The sequence below is a fragment of the Hypanus sabinus genome, chromosome X2 (genome assembly GCF_030144855.1).
Source record: "Hypanus sabinus isolate sHypSab1 chromosome X2, sHypSab1.hap1, whole genome shotgun sequence".
In the NCBI taxonomy this organism is placed as follows: Eukaryota; Metazoa; Chordata; class Chondrichthyes; order Myliobatiformes; family Dasyatidae; genus Hypanus; species Hypanus sabinus.
The window spans coordinates 14,027,246-14,047,903 of NC_082739.1; the positions used below are offsets into that span (position 1 = coordinate 14,027,246).

Below are 20,658 nucleotides of genomic sequence, written 5' to 3' on the forward strand. Positions count from 1 at the left end.
AAATCATCACTGGTGCAGCCAATGGGTTTTTGAAGTCACACAATTAGTTAAATGGAGATCACCTGTGTGCAGTCACGGTGTTTCAATTAATTGTAGTAAAAACACACCTGTGTCTGGAAGGTCCAACTGCTGGTGAGTCAGTTTCCTGGCAAAAACTACACCATGAAGACAAAAGAACACTCCATGCAACTCCGCGAAAAGGTTATTGAAAAGCACAGATCAGGAGATGGATACAAGAACATTTCCAAGTCAGTGAATATCCCTCGGAGTACAGTTAGGCCAATCATCAAGAAATGGGAAGAATATGACACAGGGAGAGACTGCACATACAACTGGTGCCTGGGTGCTTCACCAAGAGGGGTGAATACTTTTTATAGGCAGTGGATGTATGTATAATTAGTATCAATTAGTCAATATATGAAATATTGATGTTTCTATGTGTGGCAGTGTAGCATAATTTTTTGTACAGGACCTTTTCTGCCTTTTGGTCCCTGCAAAGGGGCACCCTTCTGTTCTTTGGAAGTATTCTAACCTGTTGTGTTGCCTTGACTTTCATGATATATTCTGGCATTGGAATAGGGAGCAGCCCACATCCCTGGGCAATAAGTCTTCTTTACAGCAAACAGAGCAAGATTAAGCAAAGTATGTTTTCCCCTCCATCCCCCCCCCCCCACCCCCTTGTCACCTTCTGTTGAGGTGGTACTGTGTGCAAACTCAATGTGTGATTAAAACTTTGCCCTTTTCTCAGTTATTATAGCAATAGACCAACTCCCAATCAAAGGTTCAGCCCCTTGAATGCAGAAGACCCACTCAGGAAGAATAAGGATATAAGTGAGTTGGACCAATTGCAATCCCAGATGAGATCAGGACAATGGTATTTGGATCCTGAGAAACATCAAAGTAAACAACAATTTTTAAACCATGGTCTCTGTGTTATGGACAATGGAGGCTGTTCAAAAGATATTTGCTACTCTAATCCCTGGGATGAGAGGGTTGTCCCAGCTCAGGAAATGTCACCTGTAATCTTTGGCATTTAGAAGAATGGAGGAAGGTCCAGAGAGACATGACAGGGTAGATGTTGAGATATTTTCACTCTTGGGTTAATCTCATATGAAGGGACATGGTAACAAAAGATTTCTTCTCTCAAAGGGCTATGACTGCCTTGAATTCTCTACCCTGTAAGTTTGTGGAGGCTCAATGTTTGGAGTATTTAAAGAGGAAGCTGTAACCTTTTGAAAGGTTGGGGAACTGGATAAGACCTTGAGCAGATCTACCATTGTAGGATGGAGTTGCTTACTCCTAGTTCTATTTCCTATGTCCTTATTAGCTGTTAGAAAATAAAATTAGTAATTCATCGTATGTAAGTGGAGATGCTGAGCAATTGGGTTTTGCCTACTTCCCATGCACTCAATGGAACAATTCCAAATGTCTAATAGGAGGCATAAAGTAAAATCACCAACTTGATCAAAATCACAAGTGTTAATTTGCTACCAGTAGTGGCTCATGGGGAAGGGGCAGCAGGGAATGGTTCCACGAGATGTTATGGTGAGCAGCTATGATGTACGGGCAGGGACTGAGGGGCTATCGAGTCCTTTGTGAACTGGCTTGTCCTGGCTGATCCAGAGCTTTGTGACTGCAACCCCCGGTGAGCTGGACCTGTCCTCTCAGACTCCAGTTTTGGGCTGAGCAGATGCTGGCTAAGTTCTGAGGGGCAAGAAGGAGATAGACTTGTGTTCCTTCCTGTTCTCAGCTAATGGGTTGCCAAGACCGGAGCAGTCCAGCTTTTAACCACTGTAAACCCCAAGATATTAACAAAATTGATGTTTTTGAAGGCTTTGGTAACTCCTCTTGTTGGAGACTGACATAGCCAACACTTAAGTAACTTCTGTCAACAATGAATACAGCTTTGTTTGTTTCTCTTTATTAAAACCAAAAAACATTGAGGAAACAACAATTAGCAACTCTGTCACTGATACATAGAATGGCAACAATGTATTTAACTTGATAGTCAGACTATAGAGAAACACAATTAAATAAGAGGCTTTGAGATTACATTAACAAGCTGAGTACATTTCAAAAGGCTAAGTAGAAAATGGCAGAGATTCTAACCTGGCCAAGGCATGAGATAAACTTGTGTTGAAAGCAGTGACGCTAAGAGATCTAGCCAAGCCAAACCAGTCTTGGAAAGAAACCTCAATTATCCTTAGTCTCATATCACATTATTCTTTCTCCAACAAAAAGCTGCTTAACAGAAAACGCAGTGGTATCCTTTACAAGTAAACAGAGTCACAGAGCACAAAAATAATGCAAAACATTGGTCAGGCCTTGTGTGGAGTTTTGGATTCAGCTCCAGTCGCCAGACCATAATATTCTGAAGCTGTGGGGAGGGCCCAAGGAACTTGACAGGAGTGTTGGCAGGGATGGGGTATTTTTAGGGAAGCTGTGTTTTGCCCCCCACCCCCCCCACGACAGAGAATGTAACAGCAGATCTGTGGAGGTATGGAGCCGTGCATTATTTTGACTTGTTGAGTGCAACCATTGGTGAGGCCCTTGGTATTGACAGTCATGCAGACCATAATGGGGCTGTAATGCACCCCAGGAATGAAGGAAGGAGAGTATATGAGATGGTGACGTGATTGTGCATCTGTTGTCATGGCTGCTCATTGCTTTAAATTGGGAGAATAGTAAAAACTGCGTGTACAGTATAATGGTGGGAAAATGGGAACAAGAGGGGAAATGACAAAGATAAGCAGTGTGAATACTACTACGTATACATACATCTCTGAAAAGCAGGTAATTAAATCCAGGAGCTGGGATAAAACGGTGAGAAAGTAAGGCGAAAGAATGGAGAGAGATTTGGTTGGGAGGGGATGTGGGGGGAATTTACAGTGTGGCTGAGAAGGAAGAAAGGGGGAAGGAAAGACAGAGCAGGAAGGCATAGAGATATTGAGGAAGGGTGAAGAGAGCAACAGGAACAGAGAAGGAGATTCCAGTTCTTCCCTTGTCTTCTCAATTAACGTTTTTGCAACTTGTCATAAACCTCTCGTTGTCCACCTTTGATTGGCTGAAAAATACAAATGTTAAATCAAAAAAGGGAATAAACTTTATCAACAACATTTTGAATAAACACCAGTTAGAAATGTAGTAGCAAGGACTAAGATGGGAGAGAGAAGTGCAAGCAAAGAGGTGCTTGTAGATGGTGAGGGAAAGATGAGGGGTGGAGACAGAAGGGGAAGAAGTGGAGATAAAAATTGGGGTGATATGGAAGGGAAAGGAAAATATGGAGTGGAAGGGAAGTTAAGGAAAGTGAGGGAAGGTGAAGGAAGGGGCATGGGGAGAGGGAGCAGTGCAGCGGGGGAGTAAAAGTTGAGGGGAAGGCAGCTAAGGAGGCAAGAAAAAAAGACATGGACAGACTCATAGAACATTTCAACACTGAACAGGCTATTGACCCCATCAGGCCTGTGATGGTGGTTGCGAAAAGTAATCTAGTTAGCCCCCAAGCTGCAATTTCTGACAATTTTTTTTCTTCTGAACTTAATTTTCATTTGAAGCCTTCTGCTACATTGGTAACCACCCTAATAGGCAGTCGTTGGTTTAATGTAGTAAAGGTGGTGATTGATTTATACACCAGATTTGTAAATCAGCATGGGATGTTTTACGTCCACCTGAGAGGGTGGCATGGTAGTTTTAGAACGCTGACTGTAAGATTGGGATTCACTTCCTGCCACTATCTGTATGTTCTCCCCGTAACTGCATAGGCTCCTTCCAGGTTCTCTGGCATTCTCCTGCATTTCAAAGACTTACACCTGGTAAGTTGTGGGCATGTTATGTTGGGCAACACTTGTGTGGGCTGCTTCCAACACATCCTCAGACTGTGGTTGTTGGTAACCAACGCATTCCACTGCATGTTTCCATGTACAATCTTGAAAACCTTTGTCTGAAAGTCAACACTTTTTAAAACCGATCCATGATCTCAATGGTAGAGCCCATTCAGGGTTCAGTGCTCCCTCAATGGTGTCCTTCCGATTGCGTGGAGCCTATCTATCATTCCCCTATCACACATTCCCTCAGGACTGTCTCTGCCCCAACTGTAGTCCCCTTCATACCTCACAGATCTTCATTACCACCTGATGCCCTAGTATTAGCCTAGGACTGCCCTACCAACTGTACACTGTTGTCTTCCCTTAGTACTGCACCGCAGTGTCAGCCAGGAGATTCAGAATAAGGAACGGGGACTTGAGCCAGAACTTTCTGACCCAGAAGCATGATGGAAGGGGTCTTGTTGAGGATCCATAGTATAAGATGGGGAGTAGTCTTGCCTTATTGCCCCTTATTTTGCACTATGGACTCTCGAGTCCAAAGCTAGTGCCCTCAGACATTCACCACTGGACAAGGATAATATCATCTGAAAGTCTTTACCGCATATTCAGCTTGGTGTGCCGAAGTCATGGGTGGGCGACTTGGTGGGAAGTCATCGGGATTAAGTGATCGGAAATCTGGAAGAGAAAAGAGAATAGTAAATAAAGGGAAGCAGGACTTTCTCTGGCACCAACAAGGGACAACTAGCACCTACAATGTCCCATCAAAATGATCCCAGAACAGACACTATACAGTTAGAATACAGGTCCCTTCCTGAATGACCCTTCAGACATTCCCAGGACCAGGACAGCACAGGTTAGATACAGATTAGATTTCCAAAGACATTGTAAAAACAAACACTCCAGCAGCAACTACGACATGGATTAGATGTGGATATGGTACTAAGTGAAGCTTCCTTTAATATACAAGTTTGAGAACACGCACCAGCAGGCTTAAGGATAGGTTCTATCCCGATGTTATCAGGCTGTTGAATGGAAGTCTCAAACACTAAAAGATGAACTCCTGATCTCTCAATCTACCATAGCTCTTGCATGTTATTTGTCTACCTTCACTGCACTTTCCCTGCAACTGCAACATTATATTTTGTATTTGGTTTTCCTTTTTTATTACTGAGATTTGCTTAATTATGAAATTATCTGGAATGCATGCAAATAAGATTTTCACTGTATCTCAGTACATGTGACAATAATAAACCAATTCCAACTCCGACTCCCACGGTTGGTGTCGAGAGGGCATACAACAGCAAGATGTACCAGCTAGCTGAGTGGTGCTGCAGCAACAACCTCACACTCAGTGGCAGTAAGACCAAAGAATTGATTATTCTTTGAAACAGACATCAGTCCTCATAGAGGGATCAGAAGTGGAAAGAGTGAGCAATTTCAGGTTCCTGGGCATCAATGTCTCTGATGATCTAACCTGAGCCCAACATATCGATGCAGCCACAAAGAAGCCACGACGGCAGCTATATTTCATTAGGAGTTTGAGGAGATTTGGTTTGTCACCTAAAACACTTGGAATTTTCAACAGAAGTGCCATGGAGAGCATTCTAACTGGCTGCATCACCGTCTGGTAGGGGATTTTGGGGGTGGGGGGGAGCTACTGCACAGGATTGCAGAGAGTTTTAAACTCAGTCAGCTCCATTTTGGTCACTAGCCTCCATAGTATACAGATCACCTTCAAGCAGCAATGCCTCAAAAAGTCGGCAACCATCATTAAGAACCCCTGTCACCAGGACATGCCCTCTTCTCATTGCTACCATCAGATAGGTACAGAAGACTGAAGGCACACACTCAGTGATTCAGGAACAGTTTCTTCCCCTCTGCCATCCAATCCCTAAATGGACTTTGAACACATGAACATGATCTCACTATTTTTTTAATTCTATCTTTACTACTTAATTAATTAAACTATTTTATATATTTACTGTAATTCAGTTTTTTCTCTCTATTCTGTATTGCATTGCACTGCTGCCTCAAAGACAAATTTCATGACATGCCGGTGATATTAAACCTGTTTATGATTCTGTGATAGTAAAGCTCTGGTTACTTGAGCCCATTAAACATTCCCAACTAGATATAATTGAGTTGGATACAGAGTTCAGTCTAATGAAGCAATCAGGCAATCGTGGTAGTTGTAGTGTGGATTAGATACAGATTAACATCTAGTCAAAGTCTCCTAGGCAAACTGGTGTGGATTAGATCTAGATACAAAGTAAAGTTCTTTCTACAGTGCCCCATCAACCACTCTCACAGTAACATTAGAGTCATAGAGCACAGAAACAGGCCCTTTGGCCCAATTAGCCTGTGCCAAATGGACCTGCATCTGGACCATAGCACTCCGTACCCCTCCAGTCCATGTCAGCTCTTAAATGTTGAAATTGAAAGTGAATCTGCCATTACAATAATCTGTAAAGCACTTGCTGGTAAAAACTGCACCAATAAAGGTCTTCTCCTTCTCAAGCAACAAGCAGCAAAGCCAATTCCACGTCCTCAACCAAATTAAAATTAAAGTTAATCCACGATAGTTGCTATTGACTTCCATAACATTCAAGCAATTTTGATTTTGAACTCAATGAAATTCAAGTATTTTTTCTGAAAATATTTGGAAGAGAAAACATCTTTTGATAATCTGAATAAGAAACTGCATGGCAGTCTATTGAGTACGAATATTCTGCACTGTTTAACTCTCTGAGTGCTGACAGCTCGGGTTGGGCTGAAGGTTGGTTAGATTACTGGTACAAGCTTTATCAATGCTGTGATCTCTCCTGGAACTTGGATTATGAGCCCACACCTTGCAATAGTTTGGGACCACCTGTGGGCACTGTTATGGGTGGGACAGGTGGATGTAGCCTCACCTCCGTGTCAGCTTCGTGCAACTGCACTATGGCTGATTTGGAGAATGTACTGTACTCCAGGGCAATGAGCTATTTCCTGTATACAGTCAGTGTGGGAAGATGCCATTAGGTAAGACCCAGCTTATGTCTGAAACATCAGCTTGGGAGAAAAACACATTGGCAATGTGTTTGAAGTTAAATTTCATCAATATGCTAGAAGGTCACTAGTGATAGTGATATCATTTAGCCCAACAAAGATGGGTTAATCTGATCACCAGAAAATTGCGGGAGTTTCCTGAGTGAACGACCTGACTCATGGAAATCCAACTTTATGTAACTCCCCCTATTTTTAAAGCATTTTTTGTAATAAGAATGATAATATTTCATGGTATTCATTAATGATTGGATACAGTATACAGCATCTTCTATTTAATCAGTGATTATTCAATAAAATGAAAGATTAATAGCAAGCATGTATAAAGTACTATGATAAGTTAACTATAGAAAATGGACATTTCTGACTTATGGGGAAATTGGCTTATGATCATTTTGCAGAAAGGGAACCCTCTCATAACCTGGGGACGGCCTATAAATGTGCCAAGAAGGTATAATCTAATACAGTGTTTTGTTGACTTTGTTCAGATGGACACTGCTGTGTTATGTACTGGAGTCACATCTAGCACCAGAATAAGAAATGACGGTGTATGTTTTTTTTGTGCATGACTCTAACAACCGCACGTTCGCTTTTGCTGGGACTGGTCTGAGTTTCAAGCTTCTTTTCATGTCTGGACGACTGTAGAGGTTTTTTCTTTTCCTGATCCAGTAACGTAATCTCAACATCTTTATTAGTTGAATATGTAGCAAAGCAAAGTCCAACCTTTGGCGGATGGCCCTCTTCGTTTGGCAAACCAGTAGACCAGCCCAGCCACCCCGAGTGTGAAAGCTAGATCTCCACAGATGATGCCAATGACCATGCCTGTGCCGAGTTCAATGCAGTCATCACAAACTGTGGGAGAGGGAGTGACAGGTTCAGCATTCACAACATGCAAAGTAAAAATACAAGTGAAGCAGATTTGCAGATTTCAAATTACTCCCCAGATAAGCAGCATCTCATAGAATTAACAGCAAAGAATGAAGCCAGTTGACCTATCAGGTCTCAGCTGCTGTTGATCTCCCATTGTATACATCAGTATCTCTTTGAGTTATAGTTCCTATGCATCTTTTCTTAACATCCTCGCTCAGATGACTTCAGAATTAGAGAAATAAAATGTCATAGGCTGACTGGGGAATACATTTATAAGATCATAAGATATAGGAGCAGAAGTAGGCCATTTGGCCCATCTGCTCCACCATTCAATCATGGGCTGATCCAATTCTTCCAGTCATCCCCACTCCCCTGCCTTCTCCCCAAACCCTTTGATGCCCTGGCTAATCAAGAACCGATCTATCTCTGCCTTAAATACACCCAATGACTTGGCCTCCACAGCCATTTGTGGCAACAAATTCCACAGATTTACCACCCTCGGACTAAAGTAATTTCTCCGCATCTCAGTTCTAAATGGAGGTCCTTCAATCCTGAAGTCATGCCCTCTTGTCCTAGACTCCCCTACCATGGTAAATAACTTTGCTATATTTATATTTGGGATAGGTCAGCCAAGACATGGCAAAATATTTGACAGAGCCCCATTCTGACTGATGACTAAATTGTAAACTTGTTCTTTTAAATAAATACCTTAGACAAAACTAAAACCAGAAACTGTAAACAGTCTGCTTATTACCAGTATTTTCTATTTTTATTTCAGGTTCCAATATCAGCCAATTTTTTTAGTTTTCAATACCTTCAGAGCAATATCTTTTGTGCCTTGACAAAGTTACTGCAATTCTCTTTATTATATCATTTCATTAATCAATACTTACCTTTGGCTCGAATGTAAAAGTTGTAATTGATGCTAGAACTACTACAATAATATTCGCCATTGTCGTGGTCACCAAAGTTGTCTATCTGGTACTGCTGTCCTGACGCACCATCTATAGATTCAAAGCCTGTCAGTTGCTTCTTAAACCAACTTATTTGTTTTTCCATAGGGCACTTTAAAATAACTGAATTCCCCTTAATTTCCACCAGCTCTGCGAAAGTAAGCAAAATCAACAATGGGTCAGTCATATTTTCCAAAGGATCTTCCCTTTAATCAACAATTTGTTTTGCTTAATTTCAAAAATCTACTTAAAGGTTAGGAGAGAGAATCTAAAGCGTACTCACCATTTGTTTGTGCTTCAACACCTGTTGAAAGAGGACAATGATTAGAAAAGGTAAATTAATCAGTTTTACTATATTTTTGAATAGATAGAAAATATTCACTTGTATAACTACATTAATATCTGCTCCTGGTTTGTTGGTTGGGACGTTGGGGTGCTCAGGGGATTGGAATGTAACAGGGAATCGGGTTGCTGAAAGGGATTGGGATGCTGAGGGGATTGGAATGCTCCAGGGAAAGGGGTGCTGCAGGGATTAGGCAGAATGCCTGTTGAGCTCGGGAGAGGGAAATGGCTTAAGGAATTTAGCAACTGTCACTGCAACCCTTCCAGGGACTGAGTTTGAGAATAGACAGAGACAGGATTTTTAATCTGTCAACGCAGTATCTGATTATTTTACACCGTTGGGAAAGGAGGGGAGAAAATTGTAAAAAATAATGTACCTCAGAACATTCTCACTTACTAACCTGCCATGTAATTACTTACTTGAATTATTAAAAGATGTTTTCTACTTTGAATATTTTAATAAGAACACTTAAAAGACAAATAACAACATTTAAAAGACTTTTGGATAAGTGTGTGAATAGGAAGGGTTTAGAGGGACAAGGTAAATGGGACTTAGCTTGGGGGCATGGTGAGTATAGACAAGTAGGGCCAAAAGGCGTGTTTCTGTGCTGCATTACCCTGACTCTAAAACTTGCTGATACTTAACTCCTTCAGAGTTCAGTCAAAAGTGCTTGAATGTTCAAAAGACAAATAACAGCAGTCTGGGATGCAGGAAGGCCAGAGGACATTCCTGTGGAATTGGACCATCTACATTTATCAAGTGCACCAAAATGGTCTGTTGTGCTAAACAATCTACAATAACAGAAGAATTAGAAGTTCTTACTTTCATTTGTGCTTAACTTTCTTTGAATGAATTTATCATTTTGGAATGTAAAAATTAAAATTGTGCACCAATCCACACTCTACATTCTGTGCTCAAATTCCAGTGACATGGATGGGCGACAAAGGACACCCACAGTTCGTGCTTCCACTCCACGCTTGAAGGCTGGTGACCAGGAATCCTCGTGAGTAGGTGGCATGAGGGTTGGTCAGTCAGCACGCTTGGATTTGAACCTGGAGGCTGTGGTCCCGTCATTGGCTAGTCCAGAGGTCAATACTGAAAATCAGAGCTCGAATGTCAATCGGTAGTCTGGAAGTCGAAGACTGATAGCTGAAGCCTAACTGTAGAATGGATCCTGTCCTGGATTTGGAGTATTTCCCGTATGGATGGGTAGTTAAAAATGGAGGGTGGGAGGGAGGAATGGAGCTCATTTGGTTGCTTGCTGTGTTTTTTGTTCTTCTGCTAAGCATTGTGGGCATGCTATTTGGCACTGGAATGGGTAGTGACACTTGCAGGCTGCTCTCAGCCCATCTCTAGGTTGTGTTGGTTAGCGCAAACAATGCATTTCACTGTGTTTCTATGATCTGAATCTACAATCTGAACCCAAACAGTAAGTTATATCAATCAATAATTAGATTGAGGAGTAGTGATGCAGCTTCAAAAAATTGAACAAAAGATTCAAGGGGATATGAGGAAACAAAAACAACCAGGATTATCAAAATGGAATTCCAGAGGGCAAAGGCTTAGGACAGAGGGATGTCCGCTTAGAACAGAAATGAGGAGGAATTTCCTCAGCCAGAGTGTGGTGAATCTGTGGAGTTCATTGACATGGATGGCAAGTCATTGAGTATATTTAAGCCAGAGGTTGATAAGTTCTTGAATAGCCAGGGTATCAAAGGTTACGGGGCGAAGGCACGAGAAAGGGCTTGAGAGGAATAATAAATCAGCCATGATGGAATGGTAGAGCAGACTTGATGGACTGAGTGGTCTCATTCTGCTCCTCTGTTATGGTGTTATGGCATTTGTGGGAAAATTATGTGAAAACAACAGGGAAGAGGCAAATCCTAAACACAAGAGATTCTGCAGATGGTGGAAATCCAAAGCAGCACACACAACATGCTGACTGAACTCAGCAGGTCAGACAGTAACTATGGAAATGAATAAACAGTCAGGTTTCGAGCCGAGACCCTTCAACAAGACTGGAAAGGAAGGGGGATGACACCAGAATAAAAAGATGGGGAGAGGGGAAGGAGGGTAGTTAGAAGGTGATAGGTGAAGCCAGGTGGGTATGAAAGGCAAAGAAGTGATATTGATGAGATTGTGAAACTAGGAACTGGCACAGACTTGATGGGCTGAATGGCTTTCTTCTGTGCCGTAGTGACTCCCTGAGCTTAACCACAACAGGTGGACTTTTGTGCTAGTCTCCACTCTCGGAAATGTTCTGAAGAGCTTATGCAAGTGATAATGAGCCAAAATGGCTGCTTATCCACAGAGCAGGAACCTGCTATGGTTAGCAGCCAGTTAGCAATTTGATTGGAATCTATACAGTAAAAGAAGAATTAAAAGAATCAAAAACTTTGCAGTTACAAAGGTAGTTATCTTCCCAATTAAGGAGATGCAGGAGATGGCAGATGATGAATCTGGAGTAACATACAAAACACTGTAGGAATTCAGCAGGAGGAAAAAGGACAGTCAATGTTTCAAGTCAAAATGCTTCCTTAGGATCCAATCAGTCCTGTGCCTGTGCTATCTTTTCAACCTAATCCTTGAAGTATTTGTGAGCATTTTTGGGTCCCTTATCCAAGAAATGATATGGTGGCACTGGAGAGGGTCCAGAGCAGGTTCATGAGAATGATCTGGGGAAAGAAGTGGTTAACATGTGAGGAATGTCGGATTTCTCTGGGCCTATACCTGCTGGAGCTCAGAAGAATGAGGGAGGATCTCATTGAAACCTATTGAATATTGAAAGACTTAGATAAAATGGACATGGAGAAGATGTTTCCAGTAGTGGGAGAACCTAGGACCAGAGGACACAGCATCAGAAAAAAGAAGGACATCCCTTTAGAAAAGAGATGAGGAGGAATTTCTCTAGCCAGAGGGTGTAAAATCTGTGGAATTCATTGCACAGAAGGTTGTGGAGGCCAAGTTATTGGATATATTTAAAGCAGAGGTTGATAGATCCTCGATTAGTGAGTGCATCAAAGGTTATGGGTAAAAGGCAGGAGAATGGGGTTGAGAGGAAAAATAAATCAGCTATAATGGAATCGCAGAGCAGACTTGATGGGCTGAATGGCCTAATTGTATTCCTATGTCTTATGTTCTTATAATTACAGACTAACGGGCTTTGATTACAGTCTAGAATGCCAATCCTTATTAATTTATCTAACGTCCTATCACTTTTTGCTGTTGGACGCGCCAGGACAAAGCAAGTACTACATAATTCCTGGTCTATGCTAGTTCAGAGAAATACTATTTCACACGAATTTTCCCTGTAATCTATTCCCCAATATTCCCAGGTTCTACCACTCCTCAATGCACTACGGGCTACTTACAATAGCCAATTAACCTACAAATGTGCACATCTTTGGGATGTGGGACAAAACTGGAGCACCTGGTGGAAATCAATGTGGTTGCAAGGCGAACGTATAAAACCCAAACCATAAAAACATGAAATTAGGAGCAGGAATAGGACCCCCGGCCCCTCTATCCAGCCCCACCATTGTATAAAATTGTGTTCTGACCCAACCTTGCCTTCTCTTGTGCTGATTCCCCTGAGCTCTTAATACTCTTCAAAGGGGTCACTTGAATTGCAAAGTAGCCATTTTACCAGCTGCAGCACATTGGCACCTCTTCGATGAAGCTGAGAAAAAGGTGGACATCTTGGCTTCTGACCTGAAATATGGTGCCTCCAACGGCAAAGCATTCTCTCAAGGCAGTGGAGCAGTGAACTACCCCTCAGCACAACTCACGATGTGGCTTGCAACCCCAACCTCTGATCTGAAGCTTATTCAAAAATAACAAACTTTTCCTTTAACATTTGCTCTAACGAAAGTTGAACTCACCCTGTAAGAGCAAGGTTGCAGCTAGGACCATTCCAATGTATGTCCACAACATCTTTGCTCCCGGATCCTTGGGAGTCACAGCTTCCTTGCACACCGAGTCCGTTACCCGTTCAGAAAATAAGAAAAAGACTCAGGCCCCTACCCAAACCTTGCGACTTTCTCGCTCAGAGCTGGTGGCTGCTGGAGTATTTGGCGTTGAACAGGAAACAAGAGCATCAACTGACTTCACAAACCACGGCCTGGTGTGTGCAGCTTCTCAACAACACACTGAAAGCCACATCCCCCGCATCACTCAGTTTCCATGCTGATTCCGAATTGCTCTCTTTACGTTGACATTAACAAATCTACAAATAACAGAGCAGCAGTGGGAAAGAGATTGAAATCTAATTTAGGGGTAGTGTTGGATTAACTGAGTGTATCTTAGATGGTGGGGGGAAGGCGAAAGGGAGACTATAGGGAGGGGATTGTAGGGCAAGGTATGGTAGGGAAAGTGAATGAGAGAGGTGGTGTGAGGGAGGAAAGAGGATAGGGGACAGAGTGAGCTACACATCAGGTAGAGAGTCATGTTCACAGTAGCTGGATTATTAGAACAAGGAGTGCTTTGAGATCCTTTGCACATCAGGCTCTGAGACCTCAAAGATACCTTCAATAAATGTTAGAGTTGTTTCTGTAGCCCCTTCAAGACCAGCACCATACCTCTCATTTCAAACCCAGTGTAAAGTGAAAATACTGGAAAAGCTTAGCGGGTCAGGCAGCATCTGTAGAGAGAGAACAACTGACTTAACACTTCAGATCCATGATCTTTCATCAGAGAAAACAAGTATGTCTAAAGTTGAAATTTAAAACATACTTGTGATCTTCCTTGGTACTAATCTTTGATTTAAAACATTAACTCTGTCTCTCTCTTCACAGATGCTGCCTGACCTGTTGAGTGTTTCTAGTGCATTTTGTTTGTATTTCAGATTTCCAACATCTGCAGCTTATTGTTTTTCAACATTTTGTAGAATTTTGCTGCCTGGGTCTAAATTGAGTTCAGCCTCTGTTTACCCATGGCACCTGTGCTCACTGACCTACTTTGGCACATGTATAAAACCTTAGAATCAATATCTTTGCTTCCAAATTGCTCTGTGATTTTGCTCCCACGCCACCCCACCTCCACAACTCCTCTCTTCCCTCTCCTCATGCCTAGTAGTTCCAAGGCTCCAACCGTCAAAATTCCCTTCCTCAATCTTTCCTCTCTTAGGACACTTCATAAAACCTGATTGTTTTTGTTTATTTTGTCCCAAGTTAAACTTGGACACAAATTTTGTGTTGTGAAACAATTTTTCTGTTAATGACCCTATACAATTTTTGAACAATTCTTGACTTTTTTATCTCAGTTTATTTTTGGGAAAAAAATCTTCTTTGATTTGAATCTATGTTTTATTCACAACCACTCCCTATAGATAAATGTTTAATTGCTCTTGGTTTTCATACAGCCCTGTTTTCTGATAAACTGAAATGGAGTGATCATTAAACTCCGCATTTTGCATTTTGTTCAAGCTTCATATTTATTGGCTTCAAACACCTGCAGGATTGAGGGCTCTCCATTTTAGAAGGTGTCAAAGTCGATCAACAATTTCACCTCAAAATGGTGGCTGGCCAAATTGTCATGAAGCTATTTCAGTGCGACTGTAGGGGCACTGTCGGTCCTTTCTGCATTGATAAGCAGTCTATATCGCCACCTGCCGACAAGAAATCAGTACTGCAGAGAAACGGCTTCCTTGAGAGATCTCTTTAAGATCCATCCTCTTGTCTACAGTTACTCTCTGATTTTGGTGTTGTTGGACTGGCAGACTGCTTGCTGCTGTCCTGGTGGTTATCCAGGACAGACCTGGAGCAGGCATACAGCGCAGAAAATATATTTGACATGTCCAACGATCTCTGCAATGACCTGAACACAAATAAATTATGTAAACACATAAGAACATGGGAATTAGTAAGAGTTACCGACTTGCCCCTTCTAGCCTGATCTGGCATTCATTAAAATCTCAGCTGATCTGATTCTATCTTGAACTTTATATTCTTCTCTTCTAGCGGTAACCCGATGCTTGTCAAGAACTCCCACTCTCCTTCTCATTACACATTCCCATGCAAATACAGCATATACCCTTTCACCTCTGTCCTTCCTACTATCCAAGGACCCAAAAAGTCCTTCCAAGGAAACAGCGCAGTTGCTAGAAATCTGAATATGAAGAGAATGCAGAAATATCTAGCAACCAGTCAGCATCTACAGAGAAAGATAAATAGTTACAGGCTTATGATCTTTTATCGGAGTTGGTTTTCTGTTTCTTCCTTTGTGAAGACTCTCAGAATAATTATTTATTTTCTCTACCATTTCCTTATTCTCTGACATTATTTCCTCACTGTAGTCATAGGCATATGTACTCAAGGTATAAATGACATGAAAATTAGCAGTACAGTATATTGCAAACATGACAACCATAAGTTAGCATTTCATAAACATGAGATGCTGGCAATCCAGAGCTACACACACAAAGTGCTGGCGGTACTCAGCAGGTCTGGCAGCATCTATAGAGATGAACAAACAGTCGACGTTTCAGGACAAGACCCTTCTTCAGGACTGAGAAGGAGGAGGAAGATGTGAGAATAAAAAGGTAGGGGGAGAGGGAGGAGGCCAGCCAGAAGGTGACAGGTGAAGCCAGGTGAGTGGGAAAGGTAAAGGGCTGGAGAAGAAGGAATCTGATAGGAGAGGAGAGTAGACCATGGGAGAAAGGGAAGGAGGATGGGACCCAGGGGAAGTAATAGGCAAGTGAGAAGAAGTAGAAGGTCAGAGTGGGGAATAGAGGGGGGGGGGAATTTGTTTATTAGAAGGAGAAATCAATATTCATGCCATCAGGTTGGAGGGTACCCAAATGAAATATAAGGTGTTGCTCCTCCACCTTGAGGGTGGCCTCATCTTAGCACAAGAGGAGACCATGACTCAACACATCAGAATGGGAATGGACCTTTCCAGTTCCCAGCCCTTGACCTTTCCCACCCACCTGGCTCCATGCATCACCTTCCAGCTGGCCTCCTTCCCCTCCCTTCACTTTTTGTTCTGGTATCTTCCCCCTTCCTTCTCAGTCCTGGAGAAGGATCTCAGCCCAAAACATCGACTGTTGTTTCATTTCCATCAATGCAGCCTGACCTGCTGAGTTCCTCCAGTGTTTTTTGTCTGATGCATACATTCGCATGAACTTAAATTAATGTATAAATTATGCATAATTTACATGTGCAACAATAAACAAGATCTATCATTCTATATATCAAAAGAAGATTTAATATTTACTTTAATCACTTTTTTCATCTTCCTCTTGTAAATGCTAAAATGTTTCCAAGCCTCAGGGTTACTGCTCTTTTTTGTTCTATTACTACCTTGTTTTGTTAGCTTCTTCCAGAACAATTATCCTGTGCAGTTTAAAAGGACGTTTACTGTCATGGTTTTTAATGTCATTCCCCAGTCTACCAGAGTCAGGCCATGCTTTGTACTTGAGTACCATAGTTAATGTTAAGAGTTTGAGGAGATTTGAATGTCATATGTACCATTCTGACTGGTGGCATCACGGCCCTGCTATGGAGACTACAATGCACAGGATCAAAAGGGGCTTCAGAGGGTTGTAGACTCCCCACTATCGAGGACATCTTCAAAAGGTGGTGACTCAGGAAGGCAGCATCTATCATTATCTGGGATATGCCCTCTCCTCATTACTACCTTGAAGGCATTGGAGCCTGGAGAACTACACTCAATGTTTTAGGAACAGCTTTTTCCCTTCTGCCATCAGATTTCTGAATGGCCCATTAACAGAGCCTGTCCTGATGAAGGGTCTCAGCCCAAAACGTCGACAGTGCTTCTCCTTATAGATGCTGCCTGACCTGCTGTGTTCCACAGGCATTTTGTGGGTGTTGTTAGAACCTCATTATTCCTCTTTTGCACTATTTGTTTGTTTATTTATTTAACAACTGTTGTAACTTTTGGTAATTTGTTCCACCTTCACTGTACTGCTGTCGCAAAACAACAAACTTCACAACTGATAAACAGAAGAGATGCTACAGATGTTGGAAATCCAGAGCAACACACACAAATTGCTGGAGGAACTCAGCAACTCAGGCAGCATCTATGGAGAGGAATAAAGAGTCGACTCAATTCAGGTCTTAAAGCCAGTGACAATAAACCTGATTGGATTCTGATTCTGTACAGTGCTGCCCTCTGTTGGCCATGGTGAGTAGATCTTCTGGCACACATTCCTTTTCTTGAATCCAGTGCGCCAAGTGGCAGCAACTTGTGTAAAATTTAGAGCAACACACAAAAAGCAATGGAGAAACTCAGCGGGTCAGGTGTCAAAGGAAGGAAACGGACAGTCAAACTTTCCAGTTGAAACCCTGATCTGGAATGAAAGATAGCTGCATAAAAAGATGGGGGGAAGGAGCATTGATGATAGGCAGATGTGGGAGGGGAGAGTGGGCATAGTGCCAGAAGCTGGGAGGTGATAGGAGGAAATGATGAAGGGGTAAACACAATAGAATCTGATAGGTAGGTGGATTATGGAATTGAGGGAGGTGAGGAAGCCAATAGGAACGGTGGGAGAGGGGAACCAGTGTGAGAAGTATGTGGGGGATGTTCAGATGGAGAGGGGAAAGAGGCAATGTGATGGTGAACAGGTAGATAGAGAACAGAGAGAAAAGGGACAAGGGGGGCAGTTACTAGAACTTGGAGAATTCAACATCAATGCTCTTAGATGGATTATGATGTGCTGTTCTTCTGGTTTGCATTTAGTCATGTGGAGGAGTCCAGAGACAGACATGTTGGTGTGGAAATGAAGGGGAAGGGTTAGATTTGAAATGGCTCGCAACCCGGAAATCAACGAACAGCAGATGGAGCAGAGGTGCTCAGTGAAGCAATCGCCCAGTCTGCTTTGAGGCTTGTTGATGTCAAGGAGGCCTCTTTAGGAGCACTGGATGCAATAAGTACCACTGCGGCATTTGTATGTGAAATACCGCCTCCCCTGGAAGAGCTATTTAGGGCCCTGTATGGTGGTGAGGGAGGGAAAGGGGTTTCACAAGAAGGAGACGGGAAGGCGATAGAGAACTTAGTGACATGGTGCAATGATGATGACCTTTCCCCTAATCTCAGCAAAACAAAAGAGCTGGTCATTCACGTGTTTCTGTCTACATCAACAGTATCGAGGGCTTCAACTTCCTAGGACTAAATATTGTCTGGCCTGGTCCATCCATATTGATGTCAAGACCAAGAAAGATCAGCAATGCTCCTACTTCCTCAGGGAGCTTAAGAAATTTTGCAAATCCCTGTCAACCTTTACCCTTTATATCCATGCATTATAAAAAGCATTCTGTCTGGATGCCAGCAACAGACACAAAATGCTGGAGGAACTCAGCAGGCCAGGCAGCATCTATGGAAACGGTCTCGGCCCGAAACATCGACTGTATTTTTTTTTACATAGACGCCACCTGACCTGCTGAGTTCCTCCAGCATCTTGTGTGTGGTGCTCTGGATTTCCAGCATCTGCAGATTTTCTCTTGTTTGCCGTCTGGAAGCATCACAGCCTTGAATGACAGCTGCTTTGCACATGACTGCAAGAAACTGTGGAGAGTTGTGGATCCAGCTCAGCACATCACAGGAGGCAGCCCCTCCTCCCTGGACTCTGCCTACACTCCTTGCTGCTTCAGCAAAGCAGCCAGCATATCAAAGTCCTCACTGACCCCATATAGTCTCTCTTCTCTCCTCTCCCATTTGGGAGAAGATACAAAAGCCTGAAAGCATGTATCACAAAGTTAAAGTAGTTTCTATCCACTGTTATCAGACTCTTGAACAGACCTCTTGTTCAATAAGATGGGCTCTTGTTCTCAAAATCTACCTCATTATGATCTCACACTTTATCACTTACTCCAATCTTTCAGTAGCTTTTACACTTCATTCTGCATTGTTACTGTTTTACCTTGTTCCAGCTCAATGCACTGTGTAATGATTTGATCTGCCTGAACAGTATGCAAGACAAGCTTTTCACTATGTCTTGGTACCTGTGACAAAAATAAACCAATTCCAATATCATTACCTCTTGTGGTTCCAGTAGAGTGTCTGGGGTGAGCTGTCCAGGGTATCATCAAATGATTCCTGTAGAAAGCAGAACGGGCAGTGGAGACGCACAACACACTGGATGAACTCAGCAGGTCGGGCAGCATCCGTGGAAATGAACAGTCAATGTTTCGGGCCAAGACCCTTCGTCGAAATGTTGACTGCTCGTTTCCACAGATGCTGCCCGACCTGCTGAGTTTCTCCAGAATGTTGTGCGTGTTGCTTTGACTCTAGCATCTGCAGAGTATTTTGTGTTCTGGCAGTGGCGAGGAAGGTGATTAGTGGCAGGATTATATTGCAACTGGCAGAGGTTTTGAAGGATGAAATGCTGGATGCATAGACTGATGGGATGGTAGTTGAGGACCAGGGGTTCTCTGCCAGGGGGTGGGGGGGATTAGATAAGGTCAGAAATGCAGGAAACAGAAGGGAAATGGGAAAGGGCATCACTAGCGGAGTGTGTGTGGGGAGAGGGATGAGGCATTTTCTGTAAAAGGAGGACATCTCAGATGTCCTGGAGTGGACGGCTAGATGTCAGTGGATATTCTGTCTTCTGAAATAGAGACAGGGAGATCAAGAAAGGGGAAAGAGATGTCAGAGATGGACTTAGTGCATCTGGGGTCAGGGGTAGAAGCTGGTGGAGGAGTTGATAAAATTGATAAGTTCTGCACTTGGGCCCCCTCTGCCTCTTTTGTCACCCTTCCTGAGCTACCTCATCCCCATCACCTTGCCTCATTCCCCTCCTCCACCCTCTCCATCTTCCCATCACTACTCACCCCCTCACTGGTTCCCCTTCCCCACCATTCCCCTCTGATCTCCCCACTCCCCCCTTCATTTTCCTCTCCTCCCTGATTCCAGCGTTTGCATCCCTTTGTCCCTTCCAACAGCGATTCCCAATCTCTCCTCCCCCCGTGTGCCTATCACCAGGCCCACCTCACTTGGATCCACCATCACCTGCAGCTCGTTTTCCCTATATACTGTCTATCTCCCCTTTTTCTAGTCCAGATAAAGGATCTCGACCCAAAAGGTCGACTATTCCCCTCCACAGATGCTGCCCGACCCGCTGAGCTCCTTTGGCGTTCTATGTGTCGCTCCCGAGTCCCGATTCTGAAGCCACTTGTGCCTCCGGTGTTAAATTTTGCCGATCCTTTGGGGGAGTGACTGCTCTGCAACACTATTTTTGGAACGGAACTCTGAATTGACGCGAATGCCACACCCTAAAAATATTTCTGCTTCCCCAAAAAATACCTGTTGCATCCCAGTTTCGTGCTGTTTCTGAGAACTTGCTTTGCTTAAATAATCTGCCGCATTTTCTACTCTAACAAGGGTGTCTGCACTCCAACACCTTAGACAATGTGAAGTACTTACAACTTCTCCAAGGGCGTTCCCACTCAGTAAACTGAAGTGCAGAGTTTTAAAACATTGTTTGATTCACACCTTCTAGACATGTAAATATATTTTACACTGTGTAAAACATTTCAACAAAACACTAAACGTGGGCGCCCTGGCACGTCCGCAAACTTTGATTGAGTAAAGACTTTTTGGGCATTGATTTCGCGAGAGGCTCCGCCTCACAATTCCATGTTTGAACTTGTGATCCACCAGTTGTTCGCCT

General features: G+C 43.0%; 1 protein-coding gene across 5 annotated transcripts; it reads right to left on the reverse strand.

Annotated features, from left to right (window-relative positions):
- Positions 1 to 1,899: 1,899 nt before the first annotated feature.
- LOC132385176 (T-cell surface glycoprotein CD3 epsilon chain-like) lies at positions 1,900 to 20,579 on the reverse strand. Of its 5 annotated transcripts, XM_059957028.1 has the most exons (8): positions 20,412 to 20,572; positions 19,027 to 19,085; positions 12,914 to 13,257; positions 8,973 to 8,993; positions 8,630 to 8,839; positions 7,590 to 7,718; positions 4,420 to 4,496; positions 1,900 to 3,064 (listed from the first exon to the last, which is right to left on the reverse strand). In XM_059957028.1, exons 3-8 carry the CDS (start codon positions 12,963 to 12,965, stop codon positions 3,014 to 3,016), a joined length of 540 nt encoding a protein of 179 aa, XP_059813011.1. In that variant the 5' UTR covers positions 12,966 to 13,257; positions 19,027 to 19,085; positions 20,412 to 20,572; the 3' UTR covers positions 1,900 to 3,013. The 5 variants fall into 5 exon arrangements, with proteins under 5 accessions (XP_059813011.1, XP_059813015.1, XP_059813012.1 ...); XM_059957032.1 differs by lacking the exons at positions 12,914 to 13,257; positions 19,027 to 19,085 and adding an exon at positions 13,610 to 13,671 and having other exon boundaries at positions 20,412 to 20,579; XM_059957029.1 differs by lacking the exon at positions 19,027 to 19,085.
- Between the last annotated feature and the right edge of the window lie 79 nt (positions 20,580 to 20,658).